Source organism: Acipenser ruthenus, chromosome 41 (assembly GCF_902713425.1).
Source record: "Acipenser ruthenus chromosome 41, fAciRut3.2 maternal haplotype, whole genome shotgun sequence".
Classification (NCBI taxonomy): Eukaryota; Metazoa; Chordata; class Actinopteri; order Acipenseriformes; family Acipenseridae; genus Acipenser; species Acipenser ruthenus.
In genome coordinates this window covers 791,768-807,599 of record NC_081229.1, presented here as the reverse complement: position 1 = coordinate 807,599, position 15,832 = coordinate 791,768, and the positions used below count along the sequence as shown (strand labels likewise).

General features: G+C 45.7%; 3 protein-coding genes across 4 annotated transcripts in view; 2 read left to right on the top strand and 1 right to left on the bottom strand.

Annotated features, from left to right (window-relative positions):
• The first annotated feature begins 41 nt into the window (after window positions 1-41).
• On the top strand, window positions 42-9,892 carry LOC117433850 (proline and serine-rich protein 3). Of its 2 annotated transcripts, none has more exons than XM_034917130.2 (13): window positions 42-176; window positions 735-865; window positions 4,454-4,562; window positions 4,980-5,275; window positions 5,826-5,971; window positions 6,154-6,254; window positions 6,628-6,713; window positions 6,809-6,942; window positions 7,434-7,606; window positions 8,079-8,735; window positions 8,906-9,062; window positions 9,250-9,331; window positions 9,727-9,892. In XM_034917130.2, exons 2-13 carry the CDS (start codon window positions 855-857, stop codon window positions 9,764-9,766), a joined length of 1,992 nt encoding a protein of 663 aa, XP_034773021.2. In that variant the 5' UTR covers window positions 42-176; window positions 735-854; the 3' UTR covers window positions 9,767-9,892. The 2 variants fall into 2 exon arrangements, with proteins under 2 accessions (XP_034773021.2, XP_034773022.2); XM_034917131.2 differs by lacking the exon at window positions 42-176 and adding an exon at window positions 319-440.
• Window positions 9,893-11,008: 1,116 nt separating this feature from the next.
• Window positions 11,009-13,326, bottom strand: LOC117964818 (gamma-secretase subunit PEN-2). The gene is made up of 4 exons (XM_059011262.1): window positions 13,169-13,326; window positions 12,672-12,747; window positions 11,959-12,063; window positions 11,009-11,490 (listed from the first exon to the last, which is right to left on the bottom strand). Exons 2-4 carry the CDS (start codon window positions 12,730-12,732, stop codon window positions 11,351-11,353), a joined length of 306 nt encoding a protein of 101 aa, XP_058867245.1. The 5' UTR covers window positions 12,733-12,747; window positions 13,169-13,326; the 3' UTR covers window positions 11,009-11,350.
• Window positions 13,327-14,399: 1,073 nt separating this feature from the next.
• Window positions 14,400-15,832, top strand: part of LOC117434041 (histone-lysine N-methyltransferase 2B) — a 34,749-nt gene continuing 33,316 nt past the window's right edge. The window contains exon 1 of the mRNA XM_059010605.1: window positions 14,400-15,045. Within this exon, the coding sequence (XP_058866588.1) occupies window positions 14,734-15,045 (312 nt within the window). The 5' untranslated portion in view covers window positions 14,400-14,733. The remainder of the gene's footprint in view (window positions 15,046-15,832) is intronic.

Sequence of the window (15,832 nt, the reverse complement as noted above, 5' to 3'; positions counted from 1 at the left end):
GGCGATCGGACCGGTCGAGATTGGACTACAATTCACAAGAACGCGCCGCTGCTGCCCCATGGGAAATGTAGTTTTATAGTCCGTTTCCTTTCGGTTGCCTGGTGACTGGTTGATCCCCGGTAGGGCGCGCAGTTCGGTTTCAGTTGGGCGTCAGAAAGACAGGAAGGATATTCTGTGTACGTAAATACACTGAAATTATCGAGAGAGTAACAAAAATGAATGTAATTGATTCAGTAATTACAGGGAGTCTTTTAGCATATTAAAACGCTGTTTTATTGTATTTGAATCCACGGGGAAGGGCGGTAAATTACATTGCAATGTCAGAAAGCCTTCTGTGCAAATGTCGGACATTAAACGTCTCGATAGTAAGACATTTCAGAAATTGTCGTAAAAGTCGTCGGTTTTGTTTCGTGTTAGGTACTCAGGGCATCGACTAAAACGTACGTTTAAATAAAACAAGCTGTAAAATACAATACGATATATGTAGCAGTGAAAGTAATCGTTTTTATAGCGTTTTAAATGTTCTCTCTATTTTTGTTTCCAAATGCAATTTTGTTCTGTATTAATATTGGAGCGCGGACCACTTGTAATTAAAATGATAACAAAACATTTTTTTTTTTTAAATTAAGTTTATAATTTTAAGAATACACGTTTTATGGAGAGGGCCTAAAGATAATTCAAACACAGCCCGTGTTTGGTTGTTATATTACACCTTTTCACTTGTATCTTCCTAGGCGGTCCTGAGTGTCGTTATCCTGGCTGTAAATAAACGCGGAGCCGCGATCGGAGCAGAATGCCTGCGCTGTGAAGACACTCAGCCCACGACAGTGTCACCAGCCTTCAGCGAGACAGCCATGAAATCCGGGTAGGGACTGGAGCTGACACAGTAGAAGCATTGCACAGTGTGATAAACACAGTGAAAGCATTGCACAGTGTGATTAAACACAGTGAAAGCATTGCACAGTGTGATAAACACAGTGAAAGCATTGCACAGTGTGATAAAAGACAGTGAAAACATTGCACAGTGTGATAAAAGACAGTGAAAACATTGCACAGTGTGATTAAACACAGTGAAAGCATTGCACAGTGTGATTAAACACAGTGAAAGCATTGCACAGTGTGATAAACACAGTGAAAGCATTGCACAGTGTGATTAAACACAGTGAAAGCATTGCACAGTGTGATTAAACACAGTGAAAGCATTGCACAGTGTGATTAAACACAGTGAAAGCATTGCACAGTGTGATAAACACAGTGAAAGCATTGCACAGTGTGATAAACACAGTGAAAGCATTGCACAGTGTGATTAAACACAGTGAAAGCATTGCACAGTGTGATTAAACACAGTGAAAGCATTGTCAAGTTTATCACAGTGAAAGCATTGTCAAGTTTATCACAGAGAAAGCATTGCACAGTGTGATAAACACAGTGAAAGCATTGCACAGTGTGATAAACACAGTGAAAGCATTGTCAAGTTTATCACAGTGAAAGCATTGTCAAGTTTATCACAGAGAAAGCATTGCACAGTGTGATAAACACAGTGAAAGCATTGCACAGTGTGATTAAACACAGTGAAAGCATTGCACAGTGTGATAAACACAGTGAAAGCATTGCACAGTGTGATTAAACACAGTGAAAGCATTGCACAGTGTGATAAACACAGTGAAAGCATTGCACAGTGTGATTAAACACAGTGAAAGCATTGTCAAGTTTATCATAGTGAAAGCATTGCACAGTGTGATTAACACAGTGAAAGCATTGCACAGTGTGATAAACACAGTGAAAGCATTGTCAAGTTTATCATAGTGAAAGCATTGCACAGTGTGATTAAACACAGTGAAAGCATTGCACAGTGTGATAAACACAGTGAAAGCATTGCACAGTGTGATTAAACACAGTGAAAGCATTGCACAGTGTGATTAAACACAGTGAAAGCATTGCACAGTGTGATTAAACACAGTGAAAGCATTGTCAAGTTTATCATAGTGAAAACATTGCACAGTGTGATAAACACAGTGAAAGCATTGCACAGTGTGATAAACACAGTGAAAGCATTGCACAGTGTGATTAAACACAGTGAAAGCATTGCACAGTGTGATAAACACAGTGAAAGCATTGTCAAGTTTATCACAGTGAAAGCATTGCACAGTGTGATAAACACAGTGAAAGCATTGCACAGTGTGATAAACACAGTGAAAGCATTGCACAGTGTGATTAAACACAGTGAAAGCATTGCACAGTGTGATAAACACAGTGAAAGCATTGTCACGTTTATCATAGTGAAAGCATTGCACAGTGTGATAAACACAGTGAAAGCATTGCACAGTGTGATTAAACACAGTGAAAGCATTGCACAGTGTGATAAAACACAGTGAAAGCAAGGTCAAGTTTATCACAGTGAAAGCATTGCACAGTGTGATAAACACAGTGAAAGCATTGCACAGTGTGATAAACACAGTGAAAGCATTGCACAGTGTGATAAACACAGTGAAAGCATTGCACAGTGTGATTAAACACAGTGAAAGCATTGCACAGTGTGATTAAACACAGTGAAAGCATTGCACAGTGTGATAAACACAGTGAAAGCATTGCACAGTGTGATTAAACACAGTGAAAGCATGGTCAAGTTTATCATAGTGAAAGCATTGCACAGTGTGATAAACACAGTGAAAGCATTGCACAGTGTGATTAAACACAGTGAAAGCATTGTCACGTTTATCATAGTGAAAGCATTGCACAGTGTGATAAACACAGTGAAAGCATTGCACAGTGTGATTAAACACAGTGAAAGCATTGCACAGTGTGATTAAACACAGTGAAAGCATTGTCAAGTTTATCATAGTGAAAGCATTGCACAGTGTGATAAACACAGTGAAAGCAAGGTCAAGTTTATCACAGTGAAAGCATTGCACAGTGTGATTAAACACAGTGAAAGCATTGCACAGTGTGATAAACACAGTGAAAGCATTGCACAGTGTGATTAAACACAGTGAAAGCATTGTCAAGTTTATCACAGTGAAAGCATTGCACAGTGTGATTAAACACAGTGAAAGCATTGCACAGTGTGATTAAACACAGTGAAAGCATTGCACAGTGTGATAAACACAGTGAAAGCATTGTCACGTTTATCATAGTGAAAGCATTGCACAGTGTGATAAACACAGTGAAAGCATTGCACAGTGTGATAAACACAGTGAAAGCATTGCACAGTGTGATAAACACAGTGAAAGCATTGCACAGTGTGATTAAACACAGTGAAAGCATTGTCAAGTTTATCACAGTGAAAGCATTGCACAGTGTGATTAAACACAGTGAAAGCATTGTCAAGTTTATCACAGTGAAAGCATTGCACAGTGTGATAAACACAGTGAAAGCATTGTCAAGTTTATCATAGTGAAAGCATTGCACAGTGTGATTAAACACAGTGAAAGCATTGCACAGTGTGATTAAACACAGTGAAAGCATTGTCAAGTTTATCACAGTGAAAGCATTGCACAGTGTGATTAAACACAGTGAAAGCATTGCACAGTGTGATAAACACAGTGAAAGCAAGGTCAAGTTTATCACAGTGAAAGCATTGCACAGTGTGATAAACACAGTGAAAGCATTGCACAGTGTGATAAACACAGTGAAAGCATTGCACAGTGTGATAAACACAGTGAAAGCATTGCACAGTGTGATTAAACACAGTGAAAGCATTGTCAAGTTTATCACAGTGAAAGCATTGCACAGTGTGATTAAACACAGAGAAAGCATTGCACAGTGTGATTAAACACAGTGAAAGCATTGCACAGTGTGATAAACACAGTGAAAGCATTGCACAGTGTGATTAAACACAGTGAAAGCATTGCACAGTGTGATTAAACACAGTGAAAGCAAGGTCAAGTTTATCATAGTGAAAGCATTGCACAGTGTGATTAAACACAGAGAAAGCATTGCACAGTGTGATTAAACACAGTGAAAGCATTGCACAGTGTGATTAAACACAGTGAAAGCATTGCACAGTGTGATTAAACACAGTGAAAGCATTGTCAAGTTTATCACAGTGAAAGCATTGCACAGTGTGATTAAACACAGAGAAAGCATTGCACAGTGTGATTAAACACAGTGAAAGCATTGCACAGTGTGATAAACACAGTGAAAGCATTGCACAGTGTGATTAAACACAGTGAAAGCAATGCACAGTGTGATTAACACAGTGAAAGCATTGTCAAGTTTATCATAGTGAAAGCATTGCACAGTGTGGTAAACACAGTGAAAGCATTGCACAGTGTGATTAAACACAGTGAAAGCATTGCACAGTGTGATTAAACACAGTGAAAGCATTGCACAGTGTGATTAAACACAGTGAAAGCATTGTCAAGTTTATCATAGTGAAAGCATTGCAAAGCATAGGGAAGCAATGTAAGCTCCATTTGTTAAATAACCTTGTTCCTCTGCTCTCCCCGATCAGTGCCTTGTTCTCCACTCAGAACCCGTTTCCAGCAGCGCTGGGAGGCTCCAGGGAGCACTACCACCCTTCCCAGGAGACGAGGGTTCCCAGGCAGCAGCAGCAGCATGCGGTGAGGGCTCCCCCCAGGCTTCCCGCTGCTTTCATCTGGGTTGATGGGGGTACCCCTGTACTAGCGGGCACCCCCCCATTGTAAAAGCACCCAGATGCAGCGTCGCTTTTGATCTGTTTTGACAGCCAGCTGTGTCGGAGATGATAATCTCCCTGCCTTGAAATCCCTCCTGGTTAAAACGAGTCTTCTCATAGTTTCCTTAAACATGTAACAGCAGGTCTCTGATTTAATACTAGACTGCGGGATGTGATCTTAGCATTGCTATAGATGTAAGGAAGCAGAACAATGACAACATGCACACACTGGGCTGTTAACTGAGTTGTATAGTAATATGTTGAACCTTTCTCAGGGATGGAAATAAGACTAACTGCACAGGAGTCTTATTCCCGTCCCTGCTCTACCTCCCTCTCCCTTCAGATCCTGAGCCCCCTGCGGATCCTGAAGCCCCTCTCTTCCCCCTCCAGCCCCCAGCAGCCCCTGAGCCCGGCCGACGCCAGCTTCCTGGCCTCTGCAAACCTGCTGCTGCAGGGGAGGCGGGTCCCGGACCTCCAGGCCAGCTTCGACGAGTCCTGGCCCTCCACCGAGCACAGCTCCCAGGGAGCGGACACCACTGGGTCCCCCGAAAGCACAGCAGCACCGCGGGCAGCCCTGACAGGAAAGCCCCAGCCTGCAGACATGAAAGCTGGGGCTCATGATGAGTCAGTGTTGGCCAGGTAAATGTATTCTATTATTATTATTATTATTATTATTATTATTATTATTATTATTATTATTATTATTATTATTATTATTTATTATTATTATTATTTTTATTATTATTATTATTATTATTATTACCTTTTGAAGTTTATAAAGTCGCCTAGCATCCTTGTTAAAATGCTGCCACAGTGCCAGTTTGCAATAGCACTGTGATGTGAGCACTTCTGGCAAGTATTTGAATAGAGATGTTCACAAGCTGTCCTGCATTAATACTGCCCTAAAAGTGCCTCGTCTCAAAGTGGAGTGAATCCTTGAAACGTGTCTTTATTGCTTCTTCATCGGCCACGCAGTCAAACTGTTTGGACCGCTGTGTTTCTTTGGGGGGGGGGCAAACAGAGGCAGGTTTTAGATGGTTTGACTTGCAGCTCTGGAAACGCACAGCGGTGAGACTGGAGCCCCCGCGCTGGACTTTAACCCTTCAGACACAGCGGTGTTTAACCCTTAGTCCCCCGGCTCCCCCTGCTTCCTCTTTCTTCGCTCACTCTCCGCGGTTTGGATTTGCAGGTACATCGAGCGCTTCCGTCACGGGCAGCCCCAGAGCCGCCAGGACCGCGAACGCAGGGCTGCGATTGGTGGAGAGGGACGAGCGTTCTGGTGGCTGGAGACCTCCCCTCCCTCCAGCTCCACTCCCACACACGACCCCAGCAAAGGTGCGTTTTATTGCACTGCTGCTCCCTCAGCGGGCTGGGAGTGCGGCCAAAGGTAGATTTGAAACCCTGTTTATAAACCCCTCAGATAGCAACACCCAAAAAAGTAAGACTCCCGTGGCACAGCAGTCTGATCCCCTGATGCGTTCACTGCAGTCTTTACTGATTCCCTCATCCCTTTGCAGGTCCTGATCCCCTGCGAAGGACCGGCCGCTCTCCGCTCCAGTCTCCCCCCTCTCGTCACAGATCTGCTCTGGGGTACACAGACACAGGGCTGAGCTCCCCCGTGAGTCCTTGCTGTGGAAGGAAGCACCTGTAGTCATTTCAGGAGTGAGACCGGATCAAATAGAAACCAGAACACGATAGCGGGATAGTTAAGGGGAAAATATTGCTGAATAGGTCGACTGGTCGCCACTTACAAATTGTCACTTTTTTTTAAAAACTATTTATTAATGTTCTAAAATGACATTTATTTGCAACTCTGAAACTGAGCCTCGCGGTGAGTCGACTGACAGGTTCTGGGGTCGCCTGTCGCTTTGATATTCCACTAGCTGAGTGTTCAGTGCGACTCCTAAAGAAAGTGTGTGTCAGTGTGAGGATGGATGGCTGATTGAAGGATAATATTCACCTCTTTATTGTGTGTGTGTGTGTTTGTTAAGGAGCTCTCCGATGCTTCCCGGTCTGATCCTGGGGATCCTGAGATATTCCGGCTGCAGGAAAAGGCCCAGCGCTTGGTGCAAAGAAGGTAGGGGAGGGTTTGCTTTTGGAAGTAAAAGAGAAACTGAAGACGTCTCTAAAGACATTCTCATCTGGCTGTGGCTGTGTCTGCTCTCTCCACAGCGAGTCCTCGCTCAGCGGGAGCTCAGCCCCAGTGAGTTCAGAGGGTGTGGGATCGCCCAGCCTCTCCTCCCCCGTCAGCGCAGATGAGCCAGTCCACAGGCCTAGGGTTCCCAGTCTCATCGACCCTACCACAGGTAACCCGGGGGGGGGAGGGGGGGGGAGGTGAAGGAGGTTGTGCATAGAGCTCCTATCTCTGAGTTTAATTAATATCAGGGTCTAGTGCTATATATTATAAAGACATTTCAGAGGGCTGGATCGCATCAATATCAGGGTCTAGTGCTATATATTATAAAGACATTTCAGAGGGCTGGATCGCATCAATATCAGGGTCTAGTGCTATATATTATAAAGACATTTCAGAGGGCTGGATCGCATCAATATCAGGGTCTAGTGCTTTATATTATAAAGACATTTCAGAGGGCTGGATCGCATCAATATCAGGGTCTAGTGCTATATATTATAAAGACATTTCAGAGGGCTGGATCACATCAATATCAGGGTCTAGTGCTATATATTATAAAGACATTTCAGAGGGCTGGATCACATCACTATCAGGGTCTGCTATACACTCCCTCTCTCTCTGTATGTTTGTGGCAGCGCTGATGTCTCAGTCCTGTGATTGCAGGTGCGTTGAGCGCCGCTCGGCTGCCCCGTCTCTCTCTGCCCCGCGCGCGGCCGGAGGAGGATATCCTGTTCCAGTGGCGTCTGCGCAGGAAGATGGAGCTGGCGAGAGATCCGCCTCCCCTGCTGCTGCCCAGGAGAGGGCCCCACTCTCCCCCCGCCAGGCTCCCTCGCTGGGTAAGCAGCCCCCAGAGCGCCGCGCTACTCGAACCGCAGCGCTGTGGTTCTCTCTGCTCGTCCGATCTCGCTCGTGTTGATTAATGACCGCGTGACGTCGTCTAGCGGTAGGATTCCAGGGCTGGAAATAAGACTCCTGTTGCACAGCAGCTTCAACCAGTCCAGCTTTTAATACCAGCTTGATCAGGTGCGTCTTATTATCAAACTCACAGCGAAACCCAGGAATGGATGAAACTGCTTTGCAATGGGAGTCTTATTCCCTTCCCTGGGTTCAGCGTTGCACCAGTGACACCGTGCGCTCAAACACAAGCTGGCTGCTTTTATGTTCCAGTTGTTCTTGTTTGTTTTTGTTGTTTGGGGCTTTAAAATAAATAAATAAATAAATAAATCTGCTGTAAGACTAATTTTAAAAAACGTAACCCTGGGATCAATCGCGTTTGCATTTTGATCTCTGATTCTCTTCTGCTGAAAGGAGGAAGATGAAGATGCCGGCTCTCTCCCCTCCTCCGGCCCGCCTCGCAGGCTCCCCCCCGGGCTGGATGAGGTGACCCCAGAGAGCCGGAGAGGAGGAGCAGCCGGGCGTCGCGCAGGCTTCCCCGTGGCCAGCCCTTCACTGTGCCACAGCAGCAGCCAGGGAGAGAGGAGACGGGCCGCTGTCCCTCCTCACCTCCACCTGCAGTGTGACGTGCTGCCCTGCCCACACCAGGAGGCGGGGTCCTCGGGCAGCAGAGAGCGGCCAGGAGAGGGGGAATGTAACCCCTACCCCAGCGAGGAGGCAAGCTCCTCGGAAAAAAGCACCTCCGAGGAGCCCCCCTCTACTGATTCCCAACCCCCCCAGACAAGCGCAGCCTCCAGAGCGGAGCCCAGGAGCAAGGAGAGAGAGCGAGAGGCATCGGCCTGGACTGCTGGAGAGAGGGAGGGAATTGCCCGTGAGAAACAGCCCAGGAAGGAAGGAGGGAGGGAGCGCAGCGACAGAGCAGCCAGCAGGGAGACCAGGATCAGGAGCAAGGCTTCGGGATCCGCCCCGGGAGTGTCCAGGGGTAAAAGTGGGCAGAAGGGCAGGCCGAGGGGGGGGAGGAGAGGAGAGGAGGCCGTCCCACCTTCCCCCATTCAGAGCGCTTTGGGACAGGTGAGCGTTCTTTACAATGGGCTGGAGCGCTTCAATGCAGGGAGAGGCACTCGCTTTAAAAGCAGTCGTTTGCGACTTTTTTTTCTCATTTTATTTTTCATCAGAGATGTCAAAACATTATTGGGTGTTTCTTCAGCTCAATATGAGTATTATTTCTGTTAATCCCTCAGGTCGTTTCAGAGAGACTCTTCTCCCCTTCTCCGTCGCCCCCTCCGAAACCCCTGGACCCCCCTGAAGAGGCGTCCCGTCCTGTAGCCCCCTCCTCGGCTTCTCCCAGAGACCCCCACCCCCCCGAAGCCATCGCCCAGCTCCTTCAGGACGCTGCAGGTAAAGGAGACTGACAATCCCTCTTTCCATGCACGTGTGCACAGCCTTCAATTATACATGGAAAAGACTGCGAGGGACTGTGAAATAAATCGACACCTCGAGCCCATGTGGTGGGCTTCATGCCCTTTTGACAACGCTTCATTTTAACTCCTGGCTGGGGTTTGTTACAAGGTGTCTGTTTCCTCAGATTCTGACGGAGTGGAGTTTGATGACGACCCCTTACTGCAGGTTCTGCGGCAGCAGAGAGACTGGATCAGGGGCCAGCTCTGGTAAGCAGCCCCACTTTCCCCTCTTGCATTAGCTGTGCTGTTACAGTGATGTCGCAGTACCCCACCCCTCCTTGGTTATACTATTAGTATAGCCATGTTTTTGTAATGTGCTTTACAGCATCTCTCTAAGCTTTACAGCGATTGCCAATACTGCAGGACACTTTTATAAGGGTAAGCCCCTTTGAGTCGCCTGTATTGAGCCCCAAGTCTCCCCTGCTGTGCCGGCCCGTTATTGAGAGGAAACCGCGGCTGTGAAGCTGAGGGGACATGAAGCCACAGCGTGGCTTGGAACCTGGCTCCAGGAGACTAGACTGAGAAAGTGGCTTCGTGTTCCCTCAGCGTAGCTCCCGAGGTCTTGTGGGTCGCTCGTTTATCTCGGTTTGATTTCTTTGCAGGGAGGTCGAGGTGAGGATGGAGGAGGAGCGGGACGAGTGAAGGAGGCGTCTTCCTCAGAGCTTTGCTGTATAAATGTATAGAGAGAGGATATTCTAGTGTCATTGTACAAGCCTACGTTTCATTTTTATTTACTGTCAATAAATTGTTGTGTAAGTCATGGCTTCATGTTGCAATCCCCCTGAGTGTAATGTGATGGATGCTGTCTGCCAGGGGGTTGATGTGATCCAGGCTGATTCCCCCTCAGTGCAGTGAAATGCTTTTCATGCAAACCAGCCGTGGCTTTACCCCAACGGGGACAGGTTTATAAAACCAGCCAGCACGAGTCTGTAATCCCCCTTTCACAACACCTGAAGGGCTAGTTAAACAATTGATTTATTTAGTTATTTTTGAAAGGTGTTCCTACAGTATTATTCTCTTCTGTTAAACTGCGCTTCAGAAACTGCAAATTCAGAAACTTCCAACTTAGAAAAAAAAAGGTTTTGTAAAAGTTGCTTTGTAGAAAAGCTTTCTTTCATTAATCAAAATGGGATTTTATAGAACAGTCCTAAAAACAAATTCTCGATCCCATGGTTGTGCACTCGTCTCAGAAGTACCTCCTTTTGGCCTCTAGATGGCAGTATTACTCCCTACGCTGGTGGACTGATTGACGTCACCAGGGAGTGGACTGGGCTCCTATCATCAGCGGACAGCTGAACTTTTAAAAAACTTTACCACAAGATAGAAAGAAGGGCGATCGTGTGACACCAGTTTAGTTTCCGGTCCAAAACAATTTATTTCTCCCGCAACCAAAGCACTCCCAGTATCCGTTCTTAATTCATTACAGCGTGTGCAATTCATCAGTGATGAAAGTCGATGGGGTCTGAAGTATTAGTGCTGTGCTGCACAAATCAGATCAGGCTGAGCCGTCGCTGCCACTGTAGTGTTTCCAGTGATTATACAAGTTAATTCAGGGACGGAAATGAGACTCCCCTTGCAAAGCAGTGTGATCCATTCCTGGTGTTTACAGTGAGTTTAATAATAAGACACACCTGAGCTTGTTACCTAGACACACTGGGGCTGATCAAGCTGGTATTAAAACCTGGAATGGGTGAAACCGCTGTGCAACAGGAGTCCTATTCCCACCCGTGGAATTACAGGCAAGCGGAATATAGACGCTAATTTGGAGCTACTGTCAAACTTCCACAAAACGCGGTTCTTTCCTATGAAACAGCTGAAGGCTGATTAAATCACTGCATTCCTTTTAAAACGGGGAACATTTCCTGTATGGGGCGGGGGGCGGGGGGGGTTCAGCGCACTTTTGGCACTCTGGAACACGTCATCATTTTCATCCTTTAATTAAACAATATTACAAGCAGATTGAACTGTTCTGATCTCCATTACAAACCCAGTCAAAGAGAGAGAGCAGAACAGCACAATGCATGCGGCACACAGTATATATATATCTATAGAATCTATTGGGTTTTCAGAGTAAACATCCTGAATGTTTCAGATACAGAAAAACAATGAGACTGTTTAAAGCTGAAGCAGCTGGCAACGTGGTGGATGTGATTCCGAGTGGCAGAGCGGGGTGAGGGCTCTGGGGTCCCCTCTCTCTCTCTCTCTCTCTCTCTCTCTCTCTCTCTCTCAGGGGATCCCCAGCGGGATGGTGAAGGACAGGTAGTCCGCCACCTCGCCCCACTCTGCTCTGAAGTGCTGGAAGATGGTGATCCACGTGGTGAGAACCGCCACCCAGAACAGCAGCCCGATCGCCGAGCGCTTCACATCTGAGAGGGAGAGAGGGAGAGGGGGGAGAGGGGAGAGAGGGAGAGGGGAGAGAGGGAGAGGGGAGAGGGGAGAGAGGGAGAGGGGAGAGGGGAGAGAGGGGGAGAGGGGAGAGAGGGAGAGGGGAGAGAGGGAGAGGGGAGAGAGGGAGGTTAGCCACACGCACAGAGAGAGAGAGACAGACAGAGATCAACGCCTTCTCTTACATCGAGACATCCCGTCTTGAAGTGTCATTTCCCGCGCTGCTGTACGCAGTCGTTCCGAGTGGTTTTATTACTGCGATTTTGCCAAGACCGAGGGCCTTAATTCATAAAACTTACACAAGATCTTTCTACGAGAAAAGAATCTGAAGACCAATAAAGAAGAAAATAAAACAACCGTTGGACTCGAAGGCTTTCTCAGTGATACAATGTTTTATTTCTTTCGTTCGTTGTGTTCCTGCTTTCCTCCGCCCTCTCCCCCAGACTCACATGTTTTGAGGAGCGCCTGCTCCGTGTACACAGGCTTCATGAAGGCTTCCTTGAAGAACCAGACCACATTGACAAGCCACAGGAAGGGGAGCAGGGCAAAGCCGCCTGGGGACAGCGTGGGGAGATCAGTGGGTTAACAATCAGGACAGATTCAGGGGCTAAAGGAAGTCTACCTAGTTCAGTCTGTCTAGTGTGAGCAGGCTGCTCTCTGTGTCTGTCTAGCTCTGTGTCTAGTTGTGTGAGCAGGCTGCTCTCAGTGTGTCTGTCTAGCTCTGTGTCTAGTTGTGTGAGCAGGCTGCTCTCAGTGTTTCTCTCTCTCTAGTTGTGTGAGCAGGCTACTCTCAGTGTTTCTCTCTCTCTAGTGTGAGCAGGCTGCTCTCAGTGTTTCTCTCTCTCTCTAGTGTGAGCAGGCTGCTCTCAGTGTTTCTCTCTGGTTGTGTGAGCAGGCTGCTCTCAGTGTTTCTCTGTGTCTAGTTGTGTGAGCAGGCTGCTCTCAGTGTTTCTCTGTGTCTAGTTGTGTGAGCAGGCTGCTCTCAGTGTTTCTCTGTGTCTAGTTGTGTGAGCAGGCTGCTCTCAGTGTTTCTCTCTCTCTCTCTAGTTGTGTGAGCAGGCTGCTCTCAGTGTTTCTCTCTCTCTCTCTAGTTGTGTGAGCAGGCTGCTCTCAGTGTTTCTCTCTCTAGTTGTGTGAGCAGGCTGCTCTCAGTGTTTCTTACCCAGGTAGTACTTCCTGCACAGGTTCAGCTTGTCCTCGTTCGGCATGCGCTCCAGATTCATGGTTCACACCGATTGCTGTGGTAAGAAAATAAACAGCAGAAACACAAGTGAACACAGGAAACTCACCGCGGCACAATTATACACACAGTGACTGAGATCCATGCACTGTCTTAACATCGCTCCTGTCTATCCAATGGCGGACCCATTCTTTAGGTGCTGCCTAGGAAACCGGTTACCGGCAAGTAACAACTTATGTCGTAAAGCACCATAACACCAAAAAACACGACATTCACACAACTTTAGTCTTTAAACATTAAACGCAGTTTGTTTAATAAAATATTAAAAGCTGCGGTTTTGTGTTTGTTTGTTTGTAAATCTAATGCTACCATCACGAGCCAATTCGTCGTTGTTGTTGTTGGTATTTATTTATTTATTTATTTATTTATTTAGTCGTTTCTCACTTCAGTACATTCTTCATTAAATTATTCCACCTTACCGTTACTGATTCCAGGTGAAAAAAACAACCGCACTTCAGCTGAGAGAGAAAACGAATCAACAACAACAACAACAAACACAAAGAATTCAGCGAAATGAACTCGCTCCGAACACACCCGCTTCCTGCTTGAGGACGCGACTAAGAGCAAAGCACACTGGGAGATGTAGTTTACGCTGCATTCTGGGTTGAGTAGTTTATGCTGCAAGGTAACGTGTCTAGCGCTCTATTATTATTATTATTATTATTATTATTATTATTATTATTATTATTATTATTATTATTTATTTCTTAGCAGACGCCCTTATCCAGGGCGACTTACAATCATAAGCAAATACATTTCAAGTGTTACAATAAGAGCAAGAAATACAATAACTTTTGTTCAAGCAAAGTACAAGTGTGACAAACCACAATTCAATAATACAGCAGATAATAGTGATAGTTACATCAGGATATGATTAAATAGTGATAGTTACATCAGGATGTGATTAAATACAAAGTACTACAGGTTAAACACTTGGCAGATTACAGTATTCTGAAGTACAGGATTAAATGCAGTAAAATAGGGGGCAGATAAGAGCAAAATAAAGCACATTTACATGAAGGGTGATAGTACATGAAGGGCCCTAATTTAACAATCATTTAAAACAAAAAAACACAACATATATTTACAGACAGATAATAATAATAATAATAATAATAATAATAATAATAATAATAATAATAATAATAATAATAATTATAATAATAATAATAATAATAATAATAATAATAAAACTATCGTACAACACCAGGGGTATTAATTCATAAACATACACGATAATAGTACATCTTTTAAACAACCGTACCAAAAGTATTTATTTTAATCAGTGTAATTAATATGTTTGATTCTTTTTTTGAATTGCTGGTTGCTTTAATATGAAGTGTTAGTTCCTTCTTACTAGGACAAATAAAAATACATTGTTTATTGTGTAGTATACAGTAAACGAGATCAGCGTTCATTCTCATCAAAATAATAAAGAAAGAAAAAAAGAAAAGAAATGACTTGTGTGTGTGTATTTCTATATTTAGTTGTAATAAATGAATGCATGAATTAATTAAAGAATTCAATTAAAGTTTTTTTTTTTTGAATGGTCATTACAAATGCTGACAGCGCTGACGGTGCGCGCTTTGCCCTCTGGGTAATGTAGTCCCCGCCTCTCGCACTCGCTGAAACTCTGCCGAACCGTCCAAGAAGAAGGCGGCCATTTTCTTCGGCAGTTCTTTTCGCGCGGAGCCCGCTGGGTGATGTAGTTCGCTGCCCGGACTACCACACCATACTTTGACTTCATCCTCACCGCGGCACAGTTCACAACCCCCTCAGACCGCGACCCTACTTCGGTGTACTACTTTACAAACAACCGCCGGCCCCGAAACTCGTTTTGATCCATGTTTAAAGCCTTTGTGTTCGTCCGGGGCTCCGGGTGAAAGACTCGGTTTCCCAGCCTGCCCCGGTTTCCCCTCCCCATCTCGCGCCTTCCCTCGTCTCTCTCCAGTCCCAAAGTAGCCTCGGTGTTGTTGTTGCGATAATGATGGCGGCGGCGGCGGCGGCGGGATCCGGATCAGCGGCACCTGCGGCCGGGGGAGGATTGAGCACCTCAGCGGTTGCACGGGGCCGCTTCCCGGGTCGGCCCTGGGGCTCCCGGAGTCGGTTGCGGTCAGAGAAACGCTCCCAGGTCGGCAGGCGCTTGGTTGAACACGGGGATGCTGCGGGAGGCGCCAGGCCTTGCAGCCTCGGCTTTGCGCCGAATGAAGACCTGGCTTTGATCCGCCTGCTCGGGCTAGCGGTGAACCACTGCCGCCTCCGACAGGCCGGATACAGCTCCAGCGGGAGCGAGGAGGTAAGGAGCCGCATTCATTTCGACAAGGAGACGGAAGAAACGTGGCGAAAGTTATTGTGTAAAATAATAATGGAGGTTAAAAAAAAAAAAATTAAATAATGCAAGTGTGTATCATTTTAGAAAAATGGTTGGAGTCTGTGACAAATACATTTAAAATGGAGCAATTGCGCGTATGTGCAGTGTGACCTAATAATAATAATAATAATAATAATAATAATAATAATAATAATAATAATGATAGTGTTCCACGAATATTATCCTGTATGTAAAAAGAATAGCACGTCACAGAAGTGTAAAGTTCATGAGAAACGCATTGTGTGGATTAATGGTGCTTCTGTGTGTGTGTTGAGCAGGTTGTGTGAAATACCAGACCGCGTACACTTGTCACATCCCGATAAAAACAAGTGGAAATCACCGCTTGTCTGTAATGTGCGATGGCGGGGTGTATGTGTGCACGGTGCAAGGATTGCCAGTTATCATTATTTTTTTTGTCTGCAATGCAAATCGTTTAAGGAAGGCTGCTGTAAGAGATTTTGTGTGTGTGTAAATAATGGAGGGAAAATGACATCGGTGATAATGCAGCCCAGTAACTAGCCTGCACGTAAAGTAAGCGTGCATCGCTGAAAACAAACAGCACTTAGCGTGCAATTCTGCATCTGCACAGGGGATACGAGGTTTCAGCATCGTAATGTGCATTTTTGACGTCCCGATCGTGCAGTGGTGTGCACTGACTGTAGCGATTCTGTGGAGATCAAGGGAAATCGCATTGCTACAGTGTGTAAACTTT

What these genes read in the sequence shown, in the direction of transcription:
- LOC117433850 (XM_034917130.2), top strand. An exon ending in CACACACGACCCCAGCAAAG is followed by an intron (nt 5,972 to 6,153) that starts GTGCGTTTTATT and finishes ATCCCTTTGCAG; the next exon opens with GTCCTGATCCCCTGCGAAGG. An exon ending in CCGCCAGGCTCCCTCGCTGG is followed by an intron (nt 7,607 to 8,078) that starts GTAAGCAGCCCC and finishes TTCTGCTGAAAG; the next exon opens with GAGGAAGATGAAGATGCCGG.
- LOC117964818 (XM_059011262.1), bottom strand. Translation starts at nt 12,732, where the DNA reads ATGAATCTGGAGCGCATGCCGAACGAGGACAAGCTGAACCTGTGCAGG. An exon ending in GTGCAGGAAGTACTACCTGG is followed by an intron (nt 12,064 to 12,671) that starts GTAAGAAACACT and finishes CGCTGTCCCCAG; the next exon opens with GCGGCTTTGCCCTGCTCCCC. An exon ending in GCAGGCGCTCCTCAAAACAT is followed by an intron (nt 11,491 to 11,958) that starts GTGAGTCTGGGG and finishes TCTCCCTCTCAG; the next exon opens with ATGTGAAGCGCTCGGCGATC.